The 25,188-nt window shown below is 43.4% G+C and overlaps 1 protein-coding gene across 1 annotated transcript in view; it reads left to right on the forward strand.

The window, feature by feature from the left end:
* The first annotated feature begins 295 nt into the window (after positions 1-295).
* AMOT (angiomotin) overlaps positions 296-25,188 on the forward strand; it is a 68,932-nt gene continuing 44,039 nt past the window's right edge. The window contains exons 1-3 of the mRNA XM_069747113.1: positions 296-406; positions 23,599-23,706; positions 23,919-24,777. Coding sequence (XP_069603214.1) covers positions 23,957-24,777 — 821 coding nt within the window. The 5' untranslated portion in view covers positions 296-406; positions 23,599-23,706; positions 23,919-23,956. The remainder of the gene's footprint in view (positions 407-23,598; positions 23,707-23,918; positions 24,778-25,188) is intronic.

Here is a 25,188-nt window from a genome sequence, read left to right on the forward strand (position 1 = left end):
GCTGACCGGAGAGTACAAAGCCTTGATAGTCTGCTCTGCGCGGCCGCGGCTGAGGTATTCCGCTGCACTAGCTGTCCGCTAGACGTTACGCGCCCGTACACATTGAGGTGCTGTGTTCTGGCCGCGTCTGTTGCTGCATTTTCTTCAGCGCTGGAAGAGTTACTAAACCTTGCCCTGAATAAACCTCCGGAGCACAATAGACGCCTGTGTGTCCGTGACCGACAGCGCTCTCATCCAATGGAAGACCAGGTGTTGTGGCGTTCGTCCAATGGGAGCTTGGAGGCGGGACAGAAGTGTGAGCTGAGCGTTTCCCGGCCAGTGAGTCGTGTAGAGTGAGCTGGGGCTGCGCGGAGGGGACAGGAGCTGAGCAAGTCCGGACTGCGGCCGGGACCACGGCGACCATATGGTCAGTAACAGGCTTGTCGGTAATGACCCTGCCCTCCGGGCCGCGCTCTGCTGTGCCTTTGTCAGTATTTTCTGTGGCTGCGGTACCGCTGTGTGACATGTGTACGACATAGGCAGCCGTGCATTGTGGCCGGCATCCTCCTGCCGGCAGTGCCGGTGCCGCCTCTACATTGGGATGAGCTCGGTCCTGCTCTTCTGCCGCTGTGCTCCGTTACTAAGTGCAGGTCCTGCCAATGTCCTGTTCACATGCTGCGGTCAGTGCCGGACAGACTTTTTTTTTTACAAATGTCTGTTGAATTTTTCATACTTTAAAGGAGTGAAGAAATCCATCTGTACGAAACGCGTCTGCACTGTGATGAGACTGACGCGTTTGTTGTCGCTGCCTGAAACGTGTTGGAATTATTTACTATTGGATCTCAACTTCACCCTTGTGTGTGTGTATGTATATATATATATATATATATATATATATATATATATATATATATATAATTTTTTTTTCCCTCCAATTGTCCATTGTGGGACGTCGCTCCTCACCTAGTGTCCCGCACTCCATTCTTCCCCTTTATATACGTTTCCCCCATGTGTCCGTCGTCATGCCCACGCGTTTCCCCCATGTTTGTAGTGCCCACGTGTTTCCCCCCCCATGTGTCCATTGTCGTGCCCACGCATTTCCCCATGTTTGTCGTCGTGCCCACGTGTTTCCCCTATGTTTCTGTCGTCGTGCCCACGTGTTTCCCCCATGTTTTTGTCGTCGTGCCCACGTGTTTCCCCCCATGTGTCCATTGTCGTGCCCACGTGTTTCCCCCATGTTTTTGTCGTCGTGCCCACGCGTTTCCCCCATGTTTCTGTCGTCATGCCCACGCGTTTCCCCCCATGTTTCTGTCGTTGTGCCCACGTGCTTCCCCCCCATGTTTCTGTCGTCGTGCCCACGCGTTTCCCCCATGTTTCTGTCGTCGTGCCCACGCGTTTCCCGCCCGTACACTTCGGGGTACAGCATGGAGTTGTCTCCTGAGACGGATGTTCCTCTCGTTCAGAGCCGTCCTCATGTCCCCGTCCCTACACTCTTCATCCTCCTGGTCGCCCGTTCTGTTCCCTCTTGGTCTCTGATGTGAATACTTTGGGGTGTCCGCCGCGTCCTTGCAGTGCGGCATCACCGGTTGTACGGGGCGCTCACCCGGCAGGATGCTTTTTGGCTGAGAACACCTGTCTCCCTGTGACATCCGCCACCTGTTCTCTTGTGTCCCACCTCTCGCCTTCCTCCTCTTGTCAGTCACCTCTGGCCAGGGATTCCAGGGCGGAGTGGAGTTTGGCAGGGAGGGCTCCTACGTGGCTGGAGACCTGGGGTGGGAGCATGAGATTCCTGTCTCCAGGAAACCGCAGTACCACATTCTCCCTCCACAAAATCCTCTCCTCCCCCTCCATACAAACGTCCAGGGAGCGATTCACGAGTCACTAAGCAATAATACGGACAAACCGCGGAGTCTACATTTATTTCCTATATCCGGGAAACTTTCTATCATTTGTTTATTTATTTATGTTTTGCAGTTTTGTAACAATATTCTCTTTCCAGGAGAGCGCTGATTATTGTCCTGTGCTGACTCTGTGGTTACATCTCTTTTGTGACCTGTGACTCTGTAGTCTGGTGAAAGACGCCGTATAATTCAGGTTTTCTACGTACGGTATGTGTCTCTCTCAGCAGTTTTTATCTGTGACGTATTGATGTCAGACTGGGGGGCTGCGATGGTGTATTCTGGCAGGACCACAATAGCCGGCGTCCCTGTGCCATGCATGATTTGTCCTGGAGCAGCCCTGCGGAGCGGACGACCATCTGCCCGCCACCTCCTTTATGTGTAGCGCTGGGTTTACACTTGACCCATTATTCACTGAGTTCATCGTGACCATTGCCTAAGCTGATCGGTCACACAGTTTTCCAGAAAAATCTTAATGGGGTCTTTTGTGACTTCTCCTATATCTTAAAATAAAAAAAATGAATCTGATACATGACTCGCACAATCAACGCCGAGATGTCCGTCACGTTTACAAGAAAAATAGCATTTCATTCCTCTTGTTTTTTCTCAGAACCTGCAAAGACTCTGACGCAAATGTGAATCGAGCCTTCAGATTTATTCATCCTTCTACACCTCAATTAAGTTTACAAAATAACAAAACAAAACATGGTTTGTTGTTTAACACCTTCGCCGGGTCCAGTGATGTGACGGCTCTGGGTTGTTTGGCTGCAGTGGTGGCATCACATCGATAGCACTGCAGTCAGTCACTAACCTCAGCAGCTGCAGATGTAGAGCTACTAAGTTAGGCTACTTTCACACTAGCGTTTTTGGCTGTACGTCACAATGCGTCGTTTAGGAGAAAAAACGCATCCTGCAAAGTTGTCTGCAGGATGCATTTTTTCCCCATAGACTAACATTAGCGACGCATTGCGACGTATGGCCACATGTCGCATCTGTCGTGCGACGGTTGCGTCGTGTTTTGGCGGACGGTCGGCACAAAAAAACGTTACATGTAACTTTTTTTGCGCGTCGTGTCCACCATTTTCGGACTCCGCCCCATCCTCCCCGGACCTTATAATGGGGCAGCAGAAGCGTCGTAAGACTGCTTCCGCTGCCCACGTCGGGCATTATTTTCACAATGCGCGTCGGACTGACGCATAGCGACGGCCCCGTGCCGACGCTAGTGTGAAAGCAGCCTTAGGTGATGGGCTGCAGCACTGACAACGTGCTATCATCACTGCGGCCAAACAAGAGCCTGGGGCAGTGGTGAAGACATTGCTGGACCTGGGGAGGTTGAGTAAAACATTTTTTTTTTTTAACATGTAATTGAGTCTTGGGCAGAAGTTTGGTGAACGGAGATAACTTCTTCAAATAGAAGTTTGTTATAGTTCAGAGTGTAATATAGTGATAGAGCCGAGGGTTCTGTCTGGGAATGTTTCCATGCTGTTATTATTGGACGTCATTCATAGCCTGATATTATGACCTCCCATGATTGTAAATGCAGCAAGTCTCCCGAATGGGCAGAGCTCAGGGCATCTCCAGGTCATGTGGCGCTCTGATCCCCCTGCTCCATGTCCTCTAGTAGGGGTGTAAGTGTATTAAAGTGACAGCATGAATAGATGGATTTACCACTACACATGGCACGTTAGGAACAACTGTTGGATTGTGGCGGTGCAGTAGCTGCTGCGCAGTGTTCTGCAGTTTCATCCTGTGAATGGTCCATTTGTGACAGAGATACGGAGGAATGTGAGGTTGTCGGGTCAGAGGATTAAAGCCTATCAAATGTGAAAGAATCTGTAGATTAAAGAGAATATTTGCCCCCCCGCTGGCCAAGGCCTCTTTGAGAATTTTTTTTTTTTTACCTCCCGTTTTCAACTGCAGAAGTGTGGAGGAGGCATCGTGGACATTGCTGAGATGAAGTTCCTATGGAAACACTTAAATTTCCAGATTGATTCATTATTATCGAAACTGCGTTCCGTGCTGTTTGCTTTATCACGTTGTGCTGTATGTCATTTCCAGTTTGCTACACGGGAGAAAGCTTGTCGTACAGATGGTGGCGATACTCGCAGCTTAGCGTGTAGGTTGGGATGACATTGCACGCCCGTGGATTGATTTTCGCTAACATGGGTTACTGTTTGGGACAAAATTAAGCTGTGGAGAATCAGTGATTGTAATCTAACCCTTGTTTTCTATGCACAACGCGTTTTACGTTTGTTACTCAGCCTTTACTAAACTTACCTAAGCACTCATTCAGCCATCACTGATTTTCTGGTAAGAAATAAAAAATGGCAAAGCATCTCCTACCCATTTACTATGTTAAAAAATGCCCTGAGATAAACTTGTATGGGTACGTTGGATCCATTTAAAAAAAAAAAAGTCATGTGTCCATTATTTTTTATTTTTTAGACACCGATGTGTGAACTGTTACATAGACCATAATGGGTACTTGTTACATTTGTGGAACAGGGGATCTACAAGGAAAACTCCTGAAATAAGGTCTTAAAGGAAAAACAAAGAACATTTTTATCTTTTAGTTTCCTGATCAGTCAGTTTCACATTTTGCAATCCTTCAGTAAGATTATATCTGAGATCTGCATAGTCTGCAAATCTGGGATTATCAGAATGGCTAGTTTTATATGCGGGAGTGATAAGGTGCGGGAAATGTATAATATCTGGCATTGTCCAGCCGAATACAGGTTGTGTATCGTGGCTGTCGTAATATCTGAAAATACCGCGGAACTCAGTTGGTTTGCAATTCTTTGGTAAAATCTGTAGTGTATTTTTCACGTGATTTTCCTTGCTGATTTGCATGCACTAGCTAAATCAATGAGATCTACCGTATATAAATTTAATCTACTAGTTGACAAGGTCTGTGCACAGGTTGATGCAGATTGCAGGATCTGCTGTCAATTTTTGTGTGGAATGTAGTGTGGATTTTATATCCGCAATCCAGGGGAAGTCCTGAAGATTGGTCAGCTCACTTTTATAACCGCTTGGCGTCTTTGGAGACCTGAAGCGTTGCTAAAAAGACTGAACAAATGCACGGGAAGTTGTTTTTACATAGAAATGCATATGCTCAACCTTTTGAGAGTTTAGCCCTCACTTTTTCAGGTGGGTTTCAGAGTGAAAACTGCCTGAGAAGGGATAATCCCCAAACCATAATGTGCTTTCAGTTTTCTGCACCTATGGAATTACCCATACAGACCTTTTTTCTGGCAGTTTTCAGAATGGAATGTGTCTGATAGACGTGTGCACATACGAATGCTATGTTCCACAATGAATATTTGGTGATCTTTTGATGTTGCAGGATTTCTGCACCTATTATCTAATACTTACGTTTTTCATTGCTTTATTAAGTGCAATTTTTTTCATGCATTCTTATTACATTTTTGATGCTGTGGTTTATGTCTGTTTTTGGTATGTATAATTTTTTTATTTTTTTTTATTTTTCTCTTTGTTTTTGATACTTCCTGGTATTTTGCTTTGGCAAAACGTTATTGATAGTCTTGTGCGGATTATATTTGCAGATTTCCCCATATCTAAAGCAATTCTGTAGGGAACATCCGCACATAAAACTCTGTACTTGCAAGAGAAATTACCATGATGCAAGTATGAAAAAATGCAACACAGGTCAGTTTACCCAGTGTTCAAAAAAAAAAAAAAAACGGTGGGCATGAGATTTATTTAAAATCCAATCCATTTTTCTGAAATTGTAAGATGCAGTGTTTGTTTTTTTTTTTGTTTTGTTTTTGCACAGAGAAAATATACGGAGTCACAAACGTATCAAAATCTCATTGTGGGAAGTTAGGAAAATCTATGTCAAATCTGCAACAATGCCCACAGCAAAATCCGTATGTAATGTGTGAACTTCCTTTCTCTTCTTGTTTTACTTATAGCTTGTAATATTTATTATTATTAATCTGTGTATGTTAAATCTTATTCTTTGTATATTCATCCTTTTCTTAGTGCTAATAAATGTTTTGTTGTTGTTGCCTGTGTGTCCAGGTACACGAGCTCAGTATAATATAGATTACTTGCATACGTAGCTCAGTTTCTCACACATCTTTGTTTTTCTTAGTTTCTGCCCCATTTTTAGCAGTAGTTACAGTCTCTTCAGAGGCTAGCATCCAGGAGATGTTAATGTGTATGTGATTATAGGGAAAGCACACACAGATTCCTACATGCTGACGGATTTCCTGCAAAGTGGGATTTTTTTTGCTGATCTTTCCTTGTCTGTCCCTGGCCACTGAATATAGAGTTTCCGTTTCATTGGCCTCAGCTGCAGAGGGCTCCCCGGCTTCCTGGTTACAGAAATAATAACCCTTTCATTGCTGTGTTATGAAAGGAATGACAAGTACTTTTGTAATCTGTCACAAAAATGCTGATGGAATATATTGCATTTATGGTTTACCAACCGATCGTTCATTGCCTCTAGCACATAGGATTGGAGACCACTCAGAATTGGTCATTTCACACTTCATCTGAGCCTTTATTTCAGCCGTATGAATTTGGAAATTGTCCCAACCTATACCTTTGGCAGAGGCTGTGATGTGTCCCATAAGTATCTTTTTTTTTCCATGGTTATTTGTATAGGAAAGTGTAACACTTACTGTTGGTTCAGTATTTCATGACTATTTTAGCCTTTTTGTAATACAGATCTATCCTCCCATAACTGAACAGCTCTGGCCCCTTTAACGAGCCTGTGAATTTATACAGTAGCCAATCTGAGCAGCTAGAGCTGCAGGGGGCGGGATAATGCAGCACCATGAACCAATGATGAGATGGGGGTGTGTCTCAGACTACCTGAAACTCCCTGTATGCACTGTAGCTAAGCTGTAGTCAGTGATCGCAGCTCTGTCCAAATGGAAGGGAGCTAAACAGCAAGTACTAGAGAAAGTAAATAGCAGGTAACTAGCTCCATGGGCACGGACTTACATACCATTTTTGAGCTTCTGACTGGACACTGGCTTTAAAGCTGACCTTCCACTGGAATTTTTTTTTGTTTAAACCCAGTACCTCTTCCTATTTCCATTGATTTCGAATTTTTTTTTTCGTGTTCCAAAGTTCTGTTCCCCAGTAATAAAGATGCAAATTTGCCCTTCAATCGACTGGGCCTATAGACCAGAACTTCTTTGTCTTTCTCCTCCATGATAGAAGCTCTGCAGTACAAGCCCAGTTGGTTCAAGGGAAAACTTGCATCTTTATTCCCATGGGTATAACTTTGGAATGAAGGGGCACAGAAGGAGGACAAACTGTCCCAGAATCAGTGGAAGAGTGGCAATTGGAGGAAGTACCGTATTTATTTTACATAAAAAAGACGGAATCTCTCTTGGAAACCAAACTAAAATAGAGGAATTTTGCGCCGCTTCCATCCAGGGAATATTTTTTTTTTTATTACAAATCTAAAAAAAGCGAACTAATCCATGCTTAGGTGAATTAAACACTGTCGTCCGTTTTGAATTCACCTCCACGTGGATTTGCTCATTTTTATGAAGTTATGATAAAGTTTTTTTTTTTTTTTTCTTTAATTGGGTGGAAGTGGCGCAAAATTCTCCTATTTTTGTTTTGATTTGGCACCCATTGATGCAGGATTCCCACCTTCACATGGTTTGGACAAGCGTGGTGCGCTCTATACCTCGCTCTATCCTAGAAGAAATGCTTTCTATGGAAAATATAAGTTCATGATGCAACAAATAAAGAGCTTTTATGTTTTATTATATGGACGTGAAGGGGTTAAAGAGAACATGTCACCAGGTCAAAAATGTGCAGTTTTTGCTTATTTTTCCTGCTTCTCCCCTGATTATTGCACTTTTTTTCATTTTTTGAAATCTACTATACAGTTCCAGAGATACGGGACTTAATATTTAGCGCCCATTTATCTGGTCTTTACAGGAGGACATGGCTCACCGGATCCTCTGGGGCGCGTCTTTACACCACTCTGCATTGTTACCCTGCAAGCCACGCCCGTAAAAGGCAATCAATCAAATTAGCGGTATATAAAAAGGCCCTTATCTCTGGATTTAAAAAAAAAAGAAATTAAAATAGTGGAATACTTCGGGGAACAGCGGGATTAAAATTAGAGCAGAAATTGGTCTCTTATGGTAATTTTGTGACTGATCCTTTTAAAGTGTTCTGTTAAGACCTGGGTGTATGGGTGGATGACAAACTTAAATTCAGTGGCCAGTGTCAGGCAGCTGCTACAAAGGCAAATAAAATAATGGGATGCATTAAAAGAGGCATAGATGCTCATGAGGATAACATAATTTTACCTCTATACAAGTCACTAGTTCGACCACACTTAGAATACTGTGCACAGTTCTGGTCTCCGGTGTGTAAGAAAGACATAGCTGAACTAGAGCAGGTGCAGAGAAGAGCGACCAAGGTTATTAGAGGACTGGGGGGTCTGCAATACCAAGATAGGTTATTACACTTGGGGCTATTTAGTTTGGAAAAACGAAGACTAAGGGGTGATCTTATGTTAATGTATAAATATATGAGGGGACAGTACAAAGACCTTTCTGATGATCTTTTTAATCATAGACCTGAAACAGGGACAAGGGGGCATCCTCTGCGGTTGGAGGAAAAAAGGTTTAAGCATAATAACAGACGCGGATTCTTTACTGTAAGAGCAGTGAGACTATGGAACTCTCTGCCGTATGATGTTGTAATGAGGGATTCATTACTTAAATTTAAGAGGGGACTGGATACCTTTCTGGAAAAGTATAATGTTACAGGGTATATACACTAGATTCCTTGATAGGGCGTTGATCCAGGGAACTAGTCTGATTGCCGTATGTGGAGTCGGGAAGGAATTTTTTTCCCCAATGTGGAGCTTACTCTTTGCACATGGGTTTTTTTTGCCTTCCTCTGGATCAACATGTTAGGTTAGGCTATGGGTTGAACTAGATGGACATATAGTCTTCCTTCAACCTTAATAACTATGTAACTATGCTATACAAGGTCGTTGCATGCAACAATTCTGTGTGATTGAGTCCGAAACACTGAAACGCTTTAGGTCTGTTTGCTTTCTAATATCACATGCACACTAGCAGTATTTGGTCAGTATTTGGTCAGTATTTTACATCAGTATTTGTAAGCCAAAACCAGGAGTGGAACAATTTAGAGGAAAAGTATAATAGAAACATATGCACCACTTCTGTATTTATCACCCACTCCTGGTTTTGGCTGAGAAATACTGATGTAAAATACTGACCAAATACTGAATGTGTGAACATGGCCTAATGGCAGCTGATTAGGAGTTCTGTAGTCCAGTATTTTGTCTTCAGATATTTTCTTCTTGCATCACTCTTCTCCCTCCTAATCTCCATGCTATTGATTGAACAGTCTTGTTGTTGTAGTATATTAAGAAAACAAATATTAGCACCTCTACCTGGAGGGACGGAAGGCAAACTTTACGTCAACTCATTATACCGGTATTTCTTAAGTTGCTGTGGAGAGAGACGCAGAACAATCTGAAGCATGACATACATGAATACTCTTATCAGCCACTCAATAAATGGGAGGAGGGGGCATTGTTAGAAAATTCTTGCCGAATACAATGACATCAGACATGCGAGGAGCAGACAGAGGAAATGGAACCTCTCCCAATTCTCAGCTTACCAGCGCAAATCACACAGCGTTTTATAGATGTCTTGGGAGGAGACTTTGCTGTATCTTTAAATGAAGGAGACATTATTATTAATTGTGCTCCTTTGCTGGCGCTGCACATTCTGCGGAGCAGCGAGGTGACACTTCTCCCTGTGGCTAATGACTTGCAGAGCGTTGGCTGCAGAGCCGCTCTGCATTGAGTTTTGTAGCCTCACATGATTCTCATCAGTGAGGAGGCCGCGGCTCCCAGGCTCTTACATCAGCATCCCTGTTATTATTGTGTTGGGGGAGGCATCCCAGTGGGGGATGGAGCTGCAACTTGTATTTTGTCATTTATTTATTTGTGTGTTCTTTAAACTAGTACAGTCAGATCCCTCTGCATTCACGTACCTTATCCCCTGCTTCAGGAACACGACTTTCCCAACACCCGTCTGCATTTAATCAGTATAAAATCTGTTTGGAAGTAATTACCGATTGACTCTGGTTACATAGTTATGGTTCATTGTGAAAACAACAACAAAATAAGACTTTGAATCTCTAAGCGCTTCTCATGCAGGACATGAGGCCCACTGTGGGGCCATAGGGAGTGTGTGCCGCTATATCGTGCCTCTATAATGCCCTGTATTATGGAGATATGGCTCCACTGGGCGATACAACTGCTGTAGGAACATGGAAACTGTTGGGTGTGGAATGCTAGTCCTCACCATACAGCCACGGCATAATGTGCAAATGTGTGTTACAGCAATACGTAGCAGAAAAATCCGGGGGAAGAGAACAATTATGTGGGTAGAAAGACAAAATGAGCAATTGTAATTACACGGGGCTGTATAGTATGATGACTGCAATATATTATGAGGACAAAAACTTAGATGGGGGAGGATGAGTGCTGCTTTAACTCTCCCATACAGTGGAGTGCTCGCACAGCCCACCGCTCCTGTGTGCTTTATGAGAAAGCCACCCACTGATATGTAGGCCGGTTGGCTTCTTTTAGGGAGAACAGTGCGATTGGCAATCCAACTTAGACTTGCGTGATTGACATCTCTCCTGACCATCAGTTGGCTGGTGCCCCCATAAACATTAGACCATTACCCGAACCTTTTGAAATTGGCAGGTTCAGCTGGCCTTTGTCTGTGTATGTGCATATGATGCCTTTTAGACACTCATGAATCCATTGAAGAAAATGGCAGGGGTTTTTTCCTGAGGTTTTTTTTTTTTCATTTTATTCCGTGGCAGCTGTTTTTTTTTTTTTTTCATAGTTGCCTGTATAAAATAGTGAGCGGCTTACAAACGGAATCCACTTGCAGAAATGGGCAGGTCACTACTAGTGATGAGCAAATGTGCTGGGATAAGGTGTTATCTGAGTATGCTCAGGTGTTAAACGAGTGACTTCAGCATGCTCGAATAATATGTTAGGGTCTTCACAGCTGAATGTCTCGTGGCTGTGTTGCAGCTGTCAAACAGCCACGAGACATGCTACTGCGGGACTCTAAGCACACAGAAGACACTCGATTAGCACTTGCGCATGCTCAGATAACATCTTATCCCAACATGTTCGCTCATCACTAGTCACTACTTTTAACCGCTCGGGGTCTTTACAAACATGATGCCGGTAAAAGAAACTCAACACTAAACATCAGAACAATGTCATTTTTACATTTCAATGCACTCACTGATTTTTTTTAAATTTAGTGCTTTTTTTTTTTTTTTTTTTTAGGAAGGTTAATGAGTATACCTACCTGAAAAATTTGTGTCCACATACCCTTAAGGCTACTTTCACACTAGCGTCAGATTCGGCCCGTCGCATTGCGTCGGGCCGAGATTCCGACGCTAGCGTTTGATGCGCCGCACAACGGGTGCAGTGGATGCATTTCTCCGGCGCATCCGCTGCCCCATTGTGAGGTGCGGGGAGGTGGGGGCGGAGTTCCGGCCACGCATGCGCGGTCGGAAAAAGCCGTCCGTCGGCTGCAAAAAAACGTTACATTTAACGTTTTTTGCTCCCGGCAGTCCGCCACAACACGGCGCAACCGTCGCAAGACGGTTGCAACGTGTGTCAATACGTCGCAATGCGTCGGTAATGTAACTCTATGGGGCAAAAACGCATCCTGCAAACAACTTTGCAGGATGCGTTTTTTCCCCTAAACGACGCATTGCGACGTATTAAAAAAAACGCCAGTGTGAAAGTAGCCTAAAGCGTATCTGTCATATTGGCAAACTTTTCAGAATAAGCTGTCATGTGTGTGCCTGAGGAATAACTATTTCCACCCACTATGTGACTTGTATCCTAGAGGGCGCACACAAATTATAATAGCTGGCTGCCAATGGGATAAAGTAGTGTACCACCATATGTGCGGCGTCCAGTGACATCACACCAAATACATCCAGCACTAATATAAAGTAGAATGTCCGCCTTCTCACCCACCATCCACAGAACAAAACCCTTTTAGGGATCAGAAGCGTCTCCTAACCTTCCAGGCAAGATTATGTGGTCCATATGATATTCAGGGAAAAAAAAGTAAAAATATGGAGGAAATTAGCTCTCAGGATAGGCAACTGATGGAATGGTTGAAAATGGTGGGAAAATAGACTTGCCTATATCAGGAGGAACAACACACTTGACGACCCTGTATCCGCATAGTCTCTCAGTATATGCACCCAGGTCCAATCCACTTCAGATTCAGCATATTTATTGGATAATCCATATAATAGAAAGCATACCAAGATGTTACTCTATATTTCCCCCCTACCTGATATATGTGAGTCTATTTTCTCACCATTTTCAATAAATATTGGTTTCTTAGATTTATTGGTTGTCTGTCCTGAGTGGAGTTTTCTCCCTATTATTTCCTGTACCTGCTTTTTTTTTTTTACCATTTTTCCACTCTTTGCAATATCTTGAAGTTAAGAGAGAAGCAGATTTTTCTGATTAAATTACAAAGTTTATTATATTTGCTTGTATAGTTGATCAAAGTTTGTTGAGACGATAGTGACCATTCGAGGAAAGGCCTTTTAGCTGTATTTGTAGTCGCCAGATGATTGTTAATGTGGATCTTTAGCACATTTAAGCCACATTTATAGGATCTGACCAGTTTTACTATCTTTGTCTGACTAAAGTAGATTCAGAGCTGGTGTTTGATCTGTTGAAATGGGAGGATTTCTATCTTTCTAGACACCTTATAAAATTCTGTATCGCAGAACACCACACACTGCAGAAAAACATTGAACCCTTCCTTTTTTTTCTGGCTCAGCCTACTCTCCTCAGTAGTCACCATTTTTTTAAATTTTTTTTATTTAATTCTTTACTTAAATGGGAATTGTACAGGCAACAAATATGAATCAATAGTGCATACAATGTAATAAACTTTGCAATATACCATATCAGAGAAATATGCTTCCTTCCCCACTTATGAGCCCATTCCTCCCCTCCCCCATCCCCCGCCTCTTGCTCAGCAAATATGGACTGCCAAAACAGTGAGGTGTCCAATTACACCTTGAGTGAGAAAATGGCAAAGGCAGATCAGGCTAAGCTTTTCAACAAGACGTTTACCTTACTCCAGAGCTTGATTCACATCTACACTGCTCAGTCCTGCAGTATAATATCCTCCATACATCTTCTGTTTCTCTCGGTCTGCTACATAGGGAAATAAGAGCAGGATTCCATCTCTGTGTGCTATGACACATCACAAAAGTTAGTCTCGACCCATTAACTGAGTCCATTGCAAAATGAGAGAGCGTGCAGAGGGGAAGCCTGGTGAAAATGCAAGAGCCAAGACGTATACCAGACAGTGTTATTCCTCATGTGAACACATAGCATCTTATTCTGAAAAGTTGCTTGAAGGTAGACTTGCCCTTTAACGATAGTTTGGGGTGCTCAGTGTATAGCCTAAAAAAAAACATGAGCTACATTCCTTTCTTGCCACTTTTATAGATTTCCACATACCTTTTCTGGCAGCTGGTCCTTGGTGCTCTGCCTCTGGCAGCAGGTGGGTTAACTGACATCTCCTTGGGAGTACAAAGGTAGCCTACCTTTTTGTCTTTCTGCTGAATAGCCTTACCTCTAGGAGGTTTGCTGCGGCCTTGAAAAATCTGAAGTATCAGTTGTCCTTTGATCAGTGTCCCCTTGTTAAGTGTATGCAGAGGATTGAAATGACTCAGATTTCCGCCCAGTTCTGGCCTTTGTTCTGCATTCCGCGGTTTTATATTCTTCTTTCCCTCTGGAATCTGCAGCGAACAGATTTCTATCCGCAGTGAAATACACTGATGTCGCCTCCCTGGTATATGTCGGTGGTATGCGTATGTATGCGGAGTCCTGGACCAGCTCTGGCGTCCATGATCGTATAGTGTCAGTATGTAGGGCGGCTAAGATGCTTACAGAAAGGCCAGTGTGTATTAGTCAGGGCGCTTGCACACTTTGTTGTGGCACCCGTTTATTGGTCCTGTTGGGGTTTACGCAAGAACACCCCCAGAAAACAGGATTTGGCACATGTACCGGCAGAATGAACGTTTGCTCTGTCGTTTATAATCCTGGAGACGAAAACTGCGCCCCCTTCCTCTTTATAAAGAGCGTTCACTCTTAGGCCAAATTATTATTTGCCGATTTTTGCATTCTGGCCTTTACAATATTCTGTTGCAGTAACCACCCCACAAAAACAAACCGTTGTTTCCATATATTACAGCCTAAATGTATCATGGACCTGCAGCAATAATTCTAATGTCAGCGACATTGCCTTTAGCTGGTGCTTGTGTGTCTGGTTTTCTGCTTTTCAGAATTGCTGCGACCAGTTGGTAAATTGAGGTCCTTGTTGCCCTCTAGATGTTCACGCTTTTGAGTACTGTAGCTTTTTGAAACCTGTGGATCTCACAATATCAATTTCTCTTAAAGGAGAACTGGCACATGAACCAGGCAATGTAATCCGACAGCAGCATTTCATGGAGCTGGAGAGGTTGAGTGGGTTGGCTGAATGATATAGGTTTGTGGATCTAGATTAGAATACCTCTTATTAAAGTCATTTAAATGCTTTATTCTGTTGTTTGGAGGCAGACGGTTGGTCGTAATGATCGACTGACTGAAAGCCTTCATTGTGTATACAGAGATAGCTGTCAGTCACTAATTAGGACAACCCTGTTGTCCCCTTAGCCCTGAAAGTTAATTACTGTAAATGCTCTACAAGTTATAGGAATTCTTTACCCACAAAGCTATGTATATATGAGTGCCGCTTCTGTCACTATTTCCAAGCTCACAGGGTTCCTATACCTAGCTGTAATGTAGATGCTCGTCCATGAACATGCGACCGAACGGGGTTTGTCTAGTTTACATATAAATAAACAAAATAGTTAATTCTATAAATATGTAGAACGTCCTAATATAGTCGTGGTTCCCTAACATCACTAATGTTCTGGGTTCTCCATTGTTCTTGGGTCAAAGCAGCTCCACTGCTGGTCTGTGCTGGGTCTATGCCGGCATGTCCTGAGCGGTGGTTGCAAAGGGGGCTGGCTGCCTGGCTAATTTCAGGAGGAAATGCAATCCTCATCCGCCATTCTATATATTTATATCTAAAAGACAAAACAGATGTTAGGATTGGACTTTTTAGGCCTGAGACCGTATGACATTGTAATTGGAGAATAGATATGGCTGGCGGTCAAATATGCGACTTGTCTCCAACGGGTAAAGATGGGATTTATTTTCTTTAAAAGAAAACATCAAGTGGCCATTAGGTTCTGTCTACACAGCAGCATTGACATTGCCGTGTCTCATTGCAAACTGCGACTTCCTGCTACACAAGATCGGAAATGTTTCCAAATGAGTTGGATTTTTTTTGTTGCCAGACTCCTTCACCATAGGCTTTAGTGCAAGTCCCATGTCACTTGCACCATGACTGTTTTGTTGCAGCAAAATCGGAGCTCAAAATTATCACATGACAGCAAATTGTAGACAAGTTGCACATATATTTCATTGCACAAATTTTGAAGAATTGCTGTCGTGCGACAAATGTCACTGTGTAGCGCCGGCCATAGAAAACTTCCTTATATAGCAGATTGGATAAGGTGTTATCTGAGCATGCTTGAATGCTAACTGGGTGTCTTTGGCATGCTCGAAAAATGTGTTTGAGTCCCCACAACTGCATGTCTCTTGTGAGCCCTCGCGGGCAGGGTCCTCTCTCCTCCTGTTCTTGTGTGTGCCTTGTTTTACTCATGTTTATTGTACTTGTCTATATTTGCCCCGTTCAAATGTAAATACATGGCGCTATAAAAATGAATAATAATAATAATGTCTCACGGCTGTTCCACAGCAGCAACACATGTAGGGATTGTCTGTTTGTTGTGTTGCGGCTGTCAAACAGCCGAGAGAGATGCAACCGTGGGGACTCGAACATATTATTAGAGCACGCTGAAGTCACTCGATTAACACCCGAGCATGCTCAGATAACACCTTATCCCAGCACGTCCGCTCATCACTACTCAAGATCACTTAAATATATACCGCCACTTCAGAATTCACAGATCACAGCAGTTGACATTTGTTTATTTTTTATTGCAGTGAATCTATAAAATAAACAATGCCCCCCCCCCAAAAAAAAAAAATATTTACGGTATATAAAAATTCATAGTAATTTAATTTGATGTTAAATAAAACTCCGGATTCAAACTATGTTTACGTCTAAAATAAATCTGCCTTTTGGGGTTTTACAGTACAAGTTATCACCTATCAGATCGGCACTGGATCCTGGACCCCCATCAGTTGCTAGAATATTGCCTTCCCCCTGGCCATAAAATAGAGGCGTGTAAAAACGAAATGGACATGCCGGTTGTTTACGAGCCCTGCTTCTCCATGCTAGTGTATGACACTTATAAGGGTGGCCGATGTTCTTCACGGTCTTTAGGTATCTACACAGCCGTAGATGTGCAACCTGCTGCTGCTCCATTCAACCAGGGGACCACGGGGGGATACAAGTCCCCAATCTGGGGGTTGCAGCAGTGGGATAAACCTATGTAGTTATCACCTACCAATTCCAGACTGATGGACAGAGTAACATGGAAGCTGGAATCTGATGGGTTGTAAAGAGCAACTGCTTCACTTCTCATCTGCAGCAGTTTTGATATATACAGTATCTCCCATTGTCCAGCATTTACAATTCTCATTTCTAGCTCTGGGAAAATGTTTAATGATTTCTTAATTTTCTTTTACCCTGTATGTATGGGTTGTTCCTGATTCTACATGGTGACTCAGTCTGTGTGGTATGGATAGTCAGTGCTGGCGAGGATCCATACACCTGCTTCTCACCACACCCTACATTGCAGAAGAATGCGGACAGCGCTGGAATATGTTTACTGAACCTCACGAGTTACCCTCGTTACCTGTTTAAATTGCATTTTGTACTACTTTGCGTTTTGCGTGGGGAATGTAACTCCATAATACTGCAGAGATATATGCCATTTAGGTGCTGGTGGGAATCCGTCACAAAAATTTTGTGCACCTAATATGGGAGTAGCATGATGTAGGGACTGAGACCCTGATTCCAGCAATGTGTCTTTTACTAGGCTGCTGTATAATTCTGATAATCTCCTGCTGGTAAAACATGGATTTTATCACTAGGGGACTAGTTAACCTGCTGGCATGTAATTCTCCATATTCATGATGCAGGAAAGATAAATATCTTGGTACCGTGTTAGCCAGTAGATAGAAAAATATTTAGAATTGAGTCCTCAGTGGTTGATACCTTTTAATGGCTAACTGAAAACATGGTAACAAATTACAAGCTTTCAGACTAATCAGGTCTCTTCATCAGGCAAAGACTAAAGCAAATTCTGAAGAATCACATATTTATGCACAACATAGCACAGAACTGTCATTATGGGAGAGTGATACGTGATAAACAGTTGTGTCCATAAATATTGGAAAGTTCCTAGTAGATTAGGAGTGAATGTTTTGTTATCCTCTGATTGGGGTCTGGTTCTGTTATGATGACCCCACATGGTCTGAAGTGCATACACAGCATAAATAGTAAAAAGTTGGTCACACAGGTTTAATAGCTGCGTAACTGGAGTGCGTTACACCGCGCTCCGGTAACGCTGGCATTAACCCTGTGTGAGGGCTGACTGGAGGGGAGTATGGAGCGGGCACTGACTGCGGGGAGGAAAGAGCGGCCATATTGCGGCTGGACTGTGGCCGTCACTGATTGGTCGTGGCAATGGTCGTGGGCGTTTTACCACTACCAATCAGCAACTTGGATTCCATGACAGACAGAAGCCGCGACCAATGAATATCCGTGACAGACAGAAGGACAGACACAGATGGAAGTGACCCTTAGACAATTAGTAGATACATAAATATAGTGTGTATATATATATATATATATATATATATATATATATATATATATATATATATATATATATATATATATATATATATATATATATAATATGCGATGACTATGCCAGTGGCAACTGTGACATGGAGGACCAAAAAGAAAGTTCCCCATACTTATAGACAAGACTGCATATTTAGGTATATGGCAGAAAACATCAATACTTTATTTTTGCACAAAACCTACCAAATGGCCCCAAAGTAATTGAACACATGTTAAATAAAGTGTCTAAAAAACAAGACTGGGGGAAAAGGAGTCTTAAGTGGGCAATATTCATGGAAACGTAATAATTTGTGTAATCAGAAGGTTTATAGCCTGTCCCACATTTCTCATCCTGTAGCAGCCATATGGAAGCAGAACCTAAATGATTTGTCGGTATAATAATTAAGTATTGGTATTTTCTTACACATACCGTAAATAAGACAGCACATCAAGTTATATGCATGTGACCTAATTTTTTTTTTATAAATATACCGTAACTTTGCATTCATCATAGGCTGAGGGGAAAAAAACTGAAAAAACCCTTCAATCCACAATGCTGAGTGTATTATATTACTGAACTAAAAATAATAGTTTATGGATCCAAGACACTAAAGATACATGGCGCTGGCCGCCTGGAGCGCCGTGGTGGTCTGCGCTGGCCGCCAGGAGCGCCGTGGTGGTCTGCGCTGGCCGCCAGGAGCGCCGTGGTGGTCTGCGCTGGCTGCCTGGAGCGCCGTGATGGTCTGCGCTGGCCGCCTGGAGCGCCGTGGTGGTCTGCGCTGGCCGCCTAGAGCGCCGTGGTGGTCTGCGCTGGCCACCTGGAGCGCAGTGGTGGTCTGCGCTGGCCGCCTGGAGCGCCGTGGTGGTCTGCGCTGGCCGCCTGGAGAACTATCAATATGTAAAATCTAGATGTCTAAAAAGTGCTAGCAAAATATTGAAAAATAATGTCCTATTTACTCAAGTCAGTCTTACAGGTATCTACTATATAATTGTCTAAGGGTCACTTCCGTCTTTCTGTCGGTCTGCCTGTCTTCCTGTCACAGATATTCATTGGTCGCGGCCTCTGTCTGTCATGGAATCCAAGTCGCTGATTGGTTGTGGCAAAACACCCACGACCATTGCCACGACCAATCAGTGATGGGCACAGTCCGGCGGCAATATGGCCGCTCTTTCCTCCCCGCAGTCAGTCAGTGCCCGCTCCGTACTCCCCTCCAGTCAGCCCTCACACAGGGTTAATGCCAGCATTACCGGAGCGCGGCGTAATGCACTTCGGTTATGCAGCTATTAACCCTGTGTGACCAACTTTTTACTATTGATGCTGCGTATGCAGCATCAATAGTAAAACGATCTCATGTTAAAAATGATAATAATAATAATAAAAAAAACCCTTATTCTCACCCTCCGACGTTACGTCATAGCAAAGATGCTATGGGAGAAGGACCTTCCATGACGTCACGGTCATGTGACCGCGACGTCATCACAGGTCCTGCGCTCATACCAACCCTGGGACCGGAAGCTGCCGGGTGCACCGGAACTACAAAGGGCTCTTCGGAAGGTGAGTATATTTTTCTTTTTTATTTTTTAACCTGTTACATACGTGGCTGGGCAATATATTACGTGGCTCTGTGCTGTATACTACGTCGCTGTGCAATATACTACGTGACTGGGCAATATACTACGTGACTGGGCAATATACTACCGGGCTGGGCAATATGCTACTTGACTGGGCAATATTCTACGTGGCTGGCCAATATTCTACGTGGCTGGCCAATATACTACGTGACTGGGCAATATAGTATGTGGCTGGACAATATAGTACGTGGCTGGGCAATATAGTACGTGGCTGGGCAATGTAGTACGTGGCTGGGCAATGTAGTACGTGGCTGGGCAATGTAGTACGTGGCTGGGCAATGTAGTACGTGGCTGGGCAATGTAGTACGTGGCTGGGCAATGTAGTACGTGGCTGGGCAATGTAGTACGTGGCTGGGCAATGTAGTACGTGGCTGGGCAATGTAGTACGTGGCTGGGCAATGTAGTACGTGGCTGGGCAATATACCACGTGGCTGGGCAATATACCACGTGGCTGGGCAATATACCACGTGGCTGGGCAATATACTGTGTGGGCTGTGCAATATAGTACGTGGCTGGGAAATATAGTACGTGGCTGGGAAATATAGTACGTGGCTGGGCAATATACTATGTGACTGGGCAATATACTACGTGGATGGGCAATATACTGTGTGGGCTGTGCAATATAGTACGTGGCTGGGCAAAATACTACGTGGACATGTATATTCTAGAATACCCGATGCGTTAGAATCGGGCCACCATCTAGTGATAGATAAAAGCCTAGTCCTGTAATTCCATGCTAATATCTGCCATTAGTCCTTCACAGTCTCTGACAAAGGGAAGGAAGTTCACAAACCAGTTTGATTTCCTGCAGTTTTTAATCTCTCGTTTTACTACTGAGAATCTTGTGTATTCAGGCAAATGTTACTAAGGACATTCTGCAATCTTTCAGAAATGTCTGACGATAATGTTTGACTTTGTCTGTCTTATTTGGGTGTTCTATAGATGGGGTACACTTGGTCCTGGGTTATATTAACCTGTTAGCTCCCTAGGTGCAGTATTGGCACAATGGTCATTGGGATGAGTCTCTGTATCCAGACTGGTTAATGATGCAGATTGCCTCACAATAACCTTTGTGATGAGGAAACGCTGCTCTCTGCCGTGGTGAGCGGAGGTATGTTACTACACCTTGTGTTTTTAGATTAGACAGGGTGCCTTACTTACACGTGCCAAAGCTGCATGTATCCAGTAAACAGTGCAGGCTTGGACCTGTACGAGAAAATGCTATCATTGATAGACCTGGAGGAAACGATTGATCATTGCATGTATTTGTGTTGTAAGTCCAGATCAGCATCGTAGAGAACTTTCCTTTCTTCGACCTCTTTCTGAAGAACATATGACTATACTGACACCTTTTTATGGTTCTAGATTTACTAATTATTGGTGGAAACGGACGACAGATGAGAATACCCATTGGTTATTGTGGTGTAATATTACAATTAATGAACGGCTTCAGGAAGCCGCCGAGTCTCGGCAGAATGGACTATTCATTGTGTCCTGCATTGCTGCGGTCTCGGGGGGGCTGAGCCGTATGTGCCCATTGTTTGGGATATGCTGGTAGAGTATAACATACCACCTCAGGGCAGCACTCGCCCTCCATGTATCTCTGCCTGAACCTGTCATTTTGGGAGTATCTAATTTATTAGGTTTATGTTACAATGTAAGGACAGGTCGGGTGATATTAAACAACGCACCTCCTCTTGTGAACCTGGGGGTGAGAGGTTAAACCTGATGGGGTTTTTGCTATTTTCTGGTGAAATTTGAGTAAAGGAAATGGCGAAGTGTTGCTTTGAAATGATCCAGTCTGTGTCCTCTGATTGGAGTTTAGTGTCAGGAGATCTGTCAATGAGGAGCAAAAACTTATCCAAACTGAAAGGTGTGGTGGACGTCTAAGGAAATCCTTACCAGATACCACGTGCATTATATTCTTAATAGTCTGATAGAAAAAAAATGACTAATTTAATGTGCATTTTGTTTTATAAATGTTATAATACTTTGTCAAACTGGACAATAGATGTCCGTCCATTGTTTAGCTAGGCTTATGCATGAGAAGTGACGAGCCTTCAATGTTATTTTTGCTTGGCTCGGTCTACAGGCCACTTGCCAGATTTGTTTGCAGCAAATCTATTACACATTTTCAGGAAAAGATTCTACAGATCTACGTTTGGTTCTGACACATATATTTTATTATGGAATCTCCAAAAGAATTGTCCTGCTGCATATTTCATATACCGTATCACAAGTCTATTGTTTTTTTTTCATGCCGGAAATATCCATAACGTGTGGATGAGACTTGTTGATTCTGCTCTACTTTGCTGTTACTGTATTGGGATGCCCACTTGCCTCTGGATAGTCCACCCTGGAGATAATACCCAACGAATGCACATAGAACGCGATTCATCCAAGCTTTTACTCCTGTATTCTGGTGAAAAAAAATTTGAAATTTTGCATAATATTTGCACAACTCAAGGCTGGGATAAAATTTTGCGACATTTGGTGTTCTTCCGCCATTTTCGCCCAGCTCCAACAAAGTGGGCAAGACTGGGGCATGGCAACCACTTGTCTCCTGCTAAGTATAAATGCCACGCGACTGTTTTGGAGCCGTGATCAAGTCTCACAAAACCATTTGCGTTTAGTTGCCCTTATGGAGCTATGCATTGCTATACAATGTGACATTGCGTGACAGCACTTACTGTCCATTAATGCAAGCCACCTCTAACATTAAATCCTGCCGGGACACTTACTCCATCTGTTTTCTAATTGGACTTTTCTTTGTTGGGTATCCCGGCAAAGTATCTGACCGTAGGGATGGCTAGAGAATGGAGAACTGGACCTGTGATGACTCTGCTTTTTTGTGTTCTTTGGTTAGACTTTGCTCAGCAGAGCATGTGGAATAGCATGTATGGGCCATTTTACCTTCTTGAAGGCCTTGCTGCCATTTTCCTCACCTGTCTGTCACTTCCTTACAGCTTTCTAGCTTGTCATCTACAAAGAATGTGGACTGGGTGTTTGCTGTTGTGTTTTACGATCCACCCTCCACCTTTCATAGGTTATACTACCTAAGGTGTCTGATTATGCCTTACTTTATAGAAATGCTGCAATGGTTTGATTGATATAATTTCGTTCTCCAAGCGAATGTGAGTAAAAAATGTATTTATTTATTTATTTTACCAACGTACAAATCAAGGAAAGGCGATATTGTAATAGTAGCTGCAGTCTGAGGTGGAAATGTATTATATCATCTTCCAGCACTACATGCAACAATGTTTTTAATTATTACCATTGCAGTTGATGAATATGTGAAAAAAATGGGTTAAATGGCAATTTCACTTGTAATCTTACACTGCATGAGTGATCTGATAATAACTCGTAGCTAGATTTCATATGTCTTATATGACCTGCCATATATGCTCTGCAGAGCCCCGTCTTCGGTGGAGCGCCGCTGCGCATGCTCATTTGTCTATGACCCGCCATATATGCTCTGCAGAGCCCTGTCTTTAGTGGAGCGCCGCTGCGAATGCTCATGTCTTATATGACCCGCCATATATGCTCTGCAGAGCCCCATCTTTAGTGGAGCGCCGCTGCGCATGCTCATATGTCTTATATGACCCGCCATATATGCTCTGCAGAGCCCCGTCTTTAGTGGAGCGCCGCTGCGCATGCTCATATGTCTTATATGACCCGCCATATATGGTCTGCTGAGCCCTATCTTTAGTGGAGCGCCGCTGCGCATGCTCAATCTCCGCTCCATACATTGTTTTTGGGACTGCTATGCTAAGCTGTGCACTGTCATCAGCCATGTCTGGCAGACCCATTGACAATTAATGGATCAGAGGACTAGCATGCACAACTGTACTTCATTCAAGAGGGCGCTCTTCAGATTCTTTTTCTAAGACCCCGATCTTGAGCTTACTGGTGGTCCCAGTAGTCGGAACCCCAGTGATTAGCAACTTATCCCCTATTCCAAGCATAGTGGATAGCTAACATGTGATTTTGGGAATAACATGTTATGTCTGTTTCTGAATTCTATTTCTTAATTGCTGTCTTCTTTCATCTAGACACGTAATGTCTAATATTGCTTTTTATTGCGATTTCAGACTGAAGAAAGCAGCAGAGTGACGATTCCTCACAGGTTGGCAGACCTCCTCATGACCAGAAAAACATTACAGTGTTGGTGGGCTGCAACTCTCACCAGACAGAAATAGGTAAAAATGGACTTTCTTGTAGACTGGGGTTTATAGGTTGGGGTTCAAATTGGGGAAATCCTTCATAAGAATAGGAAATGGTAATTTTGCATTGGTTAGGGGTGATCGGCTGTGTACCAGAATTTTCTATTTGCTTAGGGTCAGTGTGGATGGCGTCTACTTTTTATCTATGACTGTGCTTGTAATTTAATGCACAATTGCTGCTGTTGCAGGTCCCTTGGATTCCGGTTTTGAGGTGACGCTGTTGGAGATGAGGACTTCAGAAGAGCAAGCAGCCACCACAGTGTTGCAAAGACTGCTGCAGGAGCAGCTACGTTACGGGAATCCTAATGACAACCGTAACTTGCTGGCCTTGCATCATCAAGCTACAGGGAACGTGCCCCCCTATGGTGGCGGGCAGAGCGAAGGACTGAATCATCAAGACCCCCAGTTAATTCCACATGCTGCCCGCCAGGAGCCACAAGGGCAGGAGATCCAAGTGGAGAATATGATGGAGAAACAGATACCATTGAGAGGTCAGAACAGTGAAGAGCTTCCGACTTACGAAGAGGCTAAGGTTCAGTCTCAGTACTTCCGTGGACAACCTCATGCTAGCGTTGGAGCTGCTTTCTATGTCACTGGTGTGACCAATCAAAAAATGAGGACTGAGGGGCGCCCCACAGTTCAAAGAGTTAACACGGGGAAAGTTCATCAGGATGATGGCCTAAAGGACCTAAAGCAGGGCCATGTACGGTCCCTTAGTGAACGACTCATGCAGCTTTCACTGGCTACTAGCGGTGTAAAAGCCCATGCCCCTGTAACCAGTGCTCCTCTTTCCCCACAGCCGGGAGATTTCTATAAAACCTCTGGATCAAATGAAGTATACAAGAATTTATCACTGGGTGGTGGACAAAAGATGGAACAAAGGGGGCCTCCTCCTGATTACCCCTTCAAAACTATTTCCACTCTACCAACTTTAGGAAAAGCTAAGGACATGGGGTATCACTATGGGGATCCTAGAGGCAGCCTACAGAACCGTTCAGATGGGCCGATGGTCCGCTACCAGCCTCCTCCAGAGTATGGCTCATCCAGGTAGGCTTCTTTTTCCTGTTACTTAGCTTGATGTAACTCATTTTATGTTTAGAACACCTATAACTATAATCCAAATACCAAGGCACGTCGTCAACAACGCATCACCATGATAGGCACCAACCATATTAAACATAGATGCTAGGCAACATTAAAAAAAATCAAATACTTTTATTAAATTCATAAATAGTGTAAAAGTTAAATAAATCATTAAGAAAGACACCCTGGAATCACGACAGATTAAGGCATAAATATACAGGGCAAGTAGTGGTAGTGGATGATCAAGAGATTAAAAAATACACAATAGTGGTGAGAATGATACAGAGCAGATACTCATTAAAAATAGTAATACAAAAAATAATACACATACGCCACCCACTAGTCTAAAAATACACAATAATGTTGAAACAGAAT

This window comes from Ranitomeya imitator, chromosome 2 (assembly GCF_032444005.1).
Source record: "Ranitomeya imitator isolate aRanImi1 chromosome 2, aRanImi1.pri, whole genome shotgun sequence".
NCBI classification, from domain to species: domain Eukaryota; kingdom Metazoa; phylum Chordata; class Amphibia; order Anura; family Dendrobatidae; genus Ranitomeya; species Ranitomeya imitator.